This window comes from Cinclus cinclus, chromosome 10 (assembly GCF_963662255.1).
Source record: "Cinclus cinclus chromosome 10, bCinCin1.1, whole genome shotgun sequence".
Taxonomy (NCBI): Eukaryota; Metazoa; Chordata; class Aves; order Passeriformes; family Cinclidae; genus Cinclus; species Cinclus cinclus.
This window is the reverse complement of record NC_085055.1, coordinates 11,857,721-11,865,321: the sequence shown is the minus strand read 5'-3', so window position 1 is coordinate 11,865,321 and position 7,601 is coordinate 11,857,721. Positions and strand designations below refer to the sequence as shown.

General features: G+C 46.9%; 1 protein-coding gene across 1 annotated transcript in view; it reads left to right on the top strand.

Annotated features, from left to right (window-relative positions):
• The first annotated feature begins 2,596 nt into the window (after window positions 1-2,596).
• MB21D2 (Mab-21 domain containing 2) overlaps window positions 2,597-7,601 on the top strand; it is a 57,583-nt gene continuing 52,578 nt past the window's right edge. The window contains exon 1 of the mRNA XM_062499374.1: window positions 2,597-3,154. Coding sequence (XP_062355358.1) covers window positions 2,944-3,154 — 211 coding nt within the window. The 5' untranslated portion in view covers window positions 2,597-2,943. The remainder of the gene's footprint in view (window positions 3,155-7,601) is intronic.

The following is a 7,601-nucleotide window of genomic DNA, read 5'->3' as shown; positions in this document are numbered from 1 at the left end:
CAGCAAATAATATATGGTTAAGAAATAAAGCTGTCTGTTCCATGAAGCTTGTGGAGATCATCAGCTTGAAAAAGATGAAGCAAGAGGATTGGGGATGAAAAGTGTAATTGGTATAAAAAGATCTGTCTGCTTTGCCTAAGTGGTGCCAGTGCTGCATGCACTGGCAGTTTGGTAGTTTGCACCATGTGAAAAGGAAACAAGGATACCCACACAGCTAAAAATGATTATGCCAGGCACACAGCAGACTTAGAGGTGTACAGAGATGGACAGGGCAGGTCTTGAAGTGTGTTGGGGTTCAGGAGCTACTGTGACTTCAGTGGGAGCAGCATTATCACAAGAGGGAGCTGTCCGCCTGTCTCCCTATGAGATTGTCACCCCGGCCAGAAACACCGCAGAGAACAGCACCGGGGTGTCAAACCCTGGCAGGACAGGAGGCAAGAGGACCCGAGTGCTCAGACAGGAATGACCACAGCAGCCTAGCGCGGGAGGGCACGGGCTGAGCCGGGCTAGCAGAACTAATCCCCCAGGGCAGGCGACCAACACTGCGCACTGCTAATTGCTCTTCTGCAAGTCAGGTCCTGCGTTGTGCTAGTGCTGACAGTAAATTGTGGGGTTTTTTTTTTGTTTTGTTTTTCTGTAGGCTTTGCTGGGGAGGGAGAAAAAGGAGAGGCTCTTGGTCCAAGTCAGACAAGGCTAGTCAGAGGTTCATGTGACAAGGCAGCTGATCACCAGGGCTCCGATGGTGAATGAAGTCGATGTGTGTCAGTCTGTGAGCAGTGTCTGAACACATCAGGGCCCGTGTACCCAGCAGAGGGCATGTGCACACACACACACAAACACACACACACATACACATGTTCCTGCCTTTACCTCTGGGACATCATTTCTTAGATAATGAGCACATCAGTGCCCCAAACCGTGCAGGACAAAGCCAGAGGCATCAGGTGTTCTGCTTGAATGGCTGTGGTTTCTGTTACCGGGTACAAACCTACCCTTCTTCTGAACTTCCACTTCTGATCAAGGTAATGGTTCAGAGGAGCTAAGCAACGTCCCTAAGCTTAGGTTTAAAGACTGGCACCTTTGTATTTACGATGTATCAGTCAAACCAGCCTGCAACCCCTTCTCACCAGCCTGTAACCTCTTCACACTGAGCTTCGTTTCATCTTCCAATTATTTATCTGAATGCCGATGCCCGATTTTGGTAGACGCATTTTACCATCGTCTGAGACTGAGCTGAAAGCTTTGTTGCCTGCTAAGAATCTTGAGAGGATAATACATATCCAAGCACTGTTTGCATCAGTGGCAGAGCATTTAAATGCCCTACAGAACACAAACACAATATATTTGTATGCTCCCTGGGCAGGAAAACAGACAGTTCTTCCAGTGGATGCACTAAGATATGCAATGGATCGTGTTGTATATATTCAATGATGGGTCAAGGCACAGAAGATCAGGCTAAAGGGAGAAAAACACTGCAAGTTGAAAAGTTAGAAGGCATTAAAATTGCATAGAGAAGAAAAGGGTGTAGTCTTGTCGATGGGAGAAATGGATGAAGATCAGAGGTCTGGGCTCCTTGCCACAGGCTACTTGACCTCAGGCAAGTCTTCCGAGTTCCGAGATCCCATTTCCCCTCCTACCCTTTGTCTATATGGCTCCCAGGAGCTTCGAGACAGGGCTGGTCTCAAGCTCAGGAGTAACTGCTTTATCTTGGTCATTTCTCCTAAGACATACGATAAAATCACTTTATATACATATATATGTATATATATATATGTATACATAAAGCAACCTTCGAGGTAGCATAAGAGGCTAAAAAGAAACACAGAATGCCTTGGGAACATGTGGGAGGAGCAGAGTTCACAGCCAATTATTAATCCACTTTCAGGACAAGGCTTTTGCTGAAGTTTAAAATTAAATTTAAATTAAAAAACAAAAACAAAAACAAAAACAAAACAAAAAGATATTTTATCCCGACCCAGCGCAGCGGTCTGGCTCCAGCCTCAGCACCCGCCCGCCGTGACGCCGGCAGCGGAGCATCCCCCCCGCGGCCCCGGCCCGGCGCGGGCAGCCCCCGTGCTGTGCTGTGCTGTACTGTGCTGTGCTGTGCTGTACTGTGCTGTGCTGTGCTGTGCTGTGCTGTGCTGTACTGTGCTGTGCTGTGCTGTGCTGCGCTGTGCTGTACTGTGCTGTGCTGTGCTGTGCTGTGCTGTGCTGCGCTGTGCTGTGCTGTGCTGTGCTGCGCTGTGCTGTACTGTGCTGTGCTGTGCTGTACTGTGCTGTGCTGTGCTGTACTGTGCTGTGCTGTACTGTGCTGTGCTGTGCTGTGCTGCGCTGTGCTGTGCTGTGCTGTGCTGTACTGTGCTGTGCTGTGCTGTGCTGCGCTGTGCTGTGCTGTGCTGTGCTGTACTGTGCTGTGCTGTACTGTGCTGTACTGTGCTGTGCTGCGCTGTGCTGTGCTGTACTGCGCTGTGCTCCGCTGTGCTGTACTGTGCTCCGCTGTACTGTGCTGTGCTGCGCTGCGCTGTGCTGCGCTGCGCTGTGCTGCGCTGCGCTGTGCTGTACTGTGCTGTGCTGTGCTGTACTGTGCTGTGCTGTGCTGTGCTGTGCTGTGCTCCGCTGTGCTGTGCTGTACTGTGCTGTGCTCCGCTGTGCTGTGCTGTACTGCGCTGTGCTGTGCTGTGCTGCGCTCCCCCGGCAGCGGGCGGCGGCTCCGGCTCCGGCTCCTGCTCCGCGGTGCCGCGGGCGGGGGCTGAGCCCACGGCCGCTTGTTGATCGCGGCAGGCGCCGCTCCGCGCTCCGCGCCGGCGGCCAGCCCCGCGCCTGGGCTTGCCGCTGTGCCGCCGCTCGCATTCTTCCATTGCAACAGTGCACACCCCTTCTTTTTTTTCCCCCCCTCTCCCTTTCTTTCCTTTTTTTTTTTTTTTTTTTTTTCTTTTTTTTTGCATGAAGATGGCGGCGCCTCTCGCCAGCAAGGCAGGGTCCGCCGGCACCACCAGCAAGCCTCCCTTCCCGGAGCTGGATTTCCGATCGGGAGCCAGGGTGGAGGAATTAAATAAACTCATCCAGGAATTCACCAAGCACGATCAGAGGGAGTACGACGACCAGCGAGCCCTGGAAATCCACACGGCGAAGGACTTCATCTTCTCCATGCTGGGTAGGGCAGGGAGCGTGCGGGGCGGGGGCGATGCCGGCCGGGGACCCCCGGGCCGGGCAGGGCTCCCGGCCGTGCGGCACCCGCGGACCCTTTCCCCGCGCCGGCCTGGGGGGATCTCCGCTCGCAGGGCGGCTCTCATCCCCAGGAAAATAATTTTCGCTGTCCTATCCAACTAGCCTTTGGCAGCGGTGTATTTATAAGCACAGAGGAAAGGCTGGGTCGCAGAGCTGACCCGTGCCCGAGAAACACGCCGAGCCAGCAGGGCTGCAGGCGAGGCGAGCCTTTATTGTTTTTCTTCCCAGGTGTCGAGGCATAGGAAACATAGATTTTTAAAATTTGTTATTATTATTATTATTATTATTATTTGTGGACTGCTTATTTTGGTTATTAGACCGGCGGATGCTTGTACAGGAGCATTTCCTGAACTGCCTTTCTTGCTTAGGTTGCAAAACTCGCAGCGAGTGGAGCAAGTCGGATTGTGGCGGGGGAGTCTTCATCTATGTGAAACTTTGAATCGTAGGCAGGGAGCCTTAAACCAGGGTGAAGCATGTGTTGGCCCTTGCGGAAATCACCTGGGCTCTAGCATGACTAAGGCTTCTTAAGAGTAACAGTAGAATGACTAACAGCTCTGATTCTCCAGGTAGTCAGTTTCTGATAAATATTTACCTGGAATTGACTAAGAAATCACTCAGACGAATAAGAGCCTTCAGAATGCAAAGGGTGCTCTTTAACATGCAGATTAGCCTTGAAATCAGTCATCCAAGTTTCAGTCATTGTCTTAAACATTCAAACAATTTTGCTAAAACAGCTGCTGTGGCCAGTGAATGGTTCTTTGTAGCTCAGAGGTGCACGTACACCCTTAAAGCATACTTGGCACAAACCAAGTGTATGGTCTACATGTACACTCTGAATAACCTACATCACTTTTCTCATCCAGAAACATAGAGCTTTCCTATTGCAATAATTATTTTCTGTATCGAAGGATTGTCGCTATAATAGACCACTGTCCTCTATAGCCATGAGCACACCTGCACTCTGTAATGAGAATCTACCTGTCCTGCTGGTTATCTGCAAGGTACCTGGATAAGTGTAATTGCCTGCTGTATGGGATTTGCTCAATTTTATATGTGCATTGCTTTTTCACCAAGGGCTGGACAGGATATAGCAGACTAAATTTAGCCTGAGAACAAGAACAACAAGTTGAAAAGTCAGTAGTGTGTATATTTATAGTTGAAGTTATAAATATTTTTCTCTTCCCACTAAACAACAGAAAAGATGTGGTGAAGCCATGGTTGCATCAAAGCCTGTAGGATTTTTGTTCTTGAAAACCTAATCTGGTGGAAGTCATCCAATATTATCTGATACAATTTTCAATCAGGGCTTTAAATAACTGTCTGAGGAAGCATGGCTGGCTGGGTGGAGAGAAAACAGCTATAGCTGCTGTGTGGCTAGCAAGTAGAGAAAGTTTTGTATGATCCTGTTTAAGCATTAATAGTCTTTGCAGGGAACAGAGATCACAGAATTTCTTCCTGCCTCATGTGGGAGAAGGCAATAGAAGAATGAACTGGAGCATGCCTTGTATTTCTGCAGATGCACTGTAATGCCTTGCTGTTCATGAAATAAGGAGCCTTAGGCTGTTTGGAAGTAATGTAAATCAATGTGGTTGTCTTTGTTAATATAATGACTGGGAGATGAGCATTCTTCAGTTTTAAATGCATAGCTAAAGCCTTGGTTTCAACAAAAGCTATATTTCTGTCTAAGTTGTACCTGGTAATTTTCAGTAAGTCTTGTTTCTGAATAAGAGACTTGAGGACTGAACCCAGGACAGAAATGGAGATGGGATGTCTGATTTGTCTGCATTAGACCCAGCAGTTGTGTTCATGGATCAGATCCTTCTTAGTGAGAGAGACTCTTAAATCTAAAAGGATTTAACTTATTAATAAATATATCTTTCCCCTGTGCCTGATCCCTCCCATATGTACTGCTCTTATCTCGTCGGGTGATTGTAGGAAAATTAAACATAGCTTTCCTGATTTAATTACACTGGTGTGTAATTGGTGGATGAATGATAGGTGAGGAGACCTTGTGAAGATTCTCAGATGTTTGTACTCTGCATGACTTGCCCTCTAGGTCAGACTTTGCTTTTAATTTGTATTAACTCTTTCATCTGTGTTGCCTTGCCCTGGCTATAAGCAACTGAACCCTAGGATATCTAAAGAGCTGGGCTGTGAGAAAATTAGGGAGAGGTGCTACTTGTCATGTATTTGTCCAAAATCTTGTTCCCCAGGCATTAGAAGAGGACTGCAAATGACTTGCCTCTCTGGTGGGGGAAGTGAGGATTTTCTGATTGTGGGTAGTTCCTGGACATGCACAGTCCCTTTCCCAGTCACTAAGACCATATGGTCTTGCCAACACCCTGCACCAAAACAACAGGTGTGTTTTGGTGCCTTTGTTGAGTAAATTCCTGTATGCACACTGAGCTATGCCTGATAAATACTTGTCTCTTTGATTCAGGTATAATTGAGCTTCAGAGGAGGGAAAGGCTGTAGCAACCAAGAAAAAGAGTGGAGAAAAGACAGTCTTGTGGGCAAGGCAGAGGGTGGGCTAAGAGAGGCTGAGAGACCAAGTCTCTGCCTGCTAGTCATGAAAGGGGATGGTTGCTTATTCCCCTGTTGACTCAGTTTGGGGGCAGTTTTGAGCTTAAAGAGTGATAAAGGAGTATTTTTGTCAAATTATGATATTACAGTCAATGATATTTTGATTTTTAAAGCACTTGTTGCCATTGTGATGGGAGGTGCATAGCAGTCATATTAAAAACCTTTTAAGGGTACCTGACCTAGAGAGTGTTGTTCTTGCAGTGCAAGTACTTTCAGGAAATTCTTTAATAAACACTACCTGTCTCTTTCTCTTCAGTACGTAAGTAAAAAGTGCTTTAATGCACAAATGTGGTAGGCTTAGAAACCCTGTATTTTATGCTCTTGGGAACTAGAACATTGCATATGAAATAACTTCCTGAAATTTCTAGTGTTATTGCTGCCTCACACCAGCTCATATTATCTGGAATACTGATTCTAGAATTTTATATAGTAACAAGAGAAAGGAAAAAAGGTATATGAATAAATACAGACTGTGTAGAGCTATATTCTCCACTCCAGGTACACATCAGGATTCAGTCATATAGAGCAGTTTTCAAGCTATTTGGATTGGTGTTTTGTTTGTATTTCCTACTATGAGACTTCTCAGCAGAGCCAGAAAACAGATGCTTAGGACATTTCATGCCATTCTTCTTCCTGAGAAGTCAAATCAGGGAAAGGACTAGTTTAAATTGGTGCTAAAATGGCCTTTTGGGGTTTTAAGGCCCCTAGTGTATCTTTTTATTGCTTTGGTGGTTTCTTCTCTGGGAAGTGCCCACCAGGACAGGCCATACTTTGAGCATCTGCAGCCACCTGCAACTTTGAGCTGTTGACAAGACCTCTAGAGAGCTTGTCTCAGCACCTGATACAGGAGAGGTGGTGATCCTGTTCTGAGATAATTTCCTAATTCTCTGGTGTCTGCCTGGTGCTGCACTGGGTGTGCTAGCAAGTGTTTGTGATAGAGGCAAGTCTCAGAGTGGAAGCAGGGCTGGCATCAGCAAATGATTTCTGCTGCCAATACCAGCTTCCCAAATGGAGTGAGCTACCCTGCTGAGCCCCTACATCTGTAGCAAGGCTTCCAGCTGTTTCTTGGACTGATGGGCCCCTAAAATATGTGCTGTGGAGGTGCAGATTGCTGTGCTGGCAGCACAGGTGTCCTCACAATAGCTTGTGTTTATCAGCAGCTTCTACAAGGAAAGAATTTTCCAGTCTCCCCCTGTACCTGAGGTCTGTGTAGCAGAACAGCTTTGGCAGTGTGACTCTTGTGTGGGTTTGTATGGCATTTTTTTTATCCCCTTCCCTACCTGCCATAACTTGCTGATAAAATCTATTGTAGATTAGATTTCAGGCATTGTTTGAAGTGTTACTTGTTTGTCTGAGGTACATCATGGAAATTCTCTGGTTCCTGTTGTAGCATGGAGATGATGAAATAGCAACAGGATTGGAGTGATCTCTCTAGGGTTAAGTCTTTTGTGTGTGTGTGCCTTCTCTCAAGAGAAGCCAATCATGATAGGAGCACACTGTACTCTGAGGCCTGTGTTAATAAAGGCTCCCTGCTGGCATTCCCTGTGCTGCTGAATTCATAATGCACAGCTGTTAAAAACAACCTTACTCTATGGCAGATTTCATTTCTGGCTTCACTTGTGTCTCCTCTCCCTGCAGACCACATGTTTCTGTATTTGCATTTGAGGCTGTGGGGGTTTCTTGGGGGTTTTGTTTTTCTTAATTAGGGGATGGTGTACTAAACTGGTAATGTAAGCCTACAAAGCATTGGTGGCTTCTATTTGGTTGTAACTGTCAGAAATCAACCAATT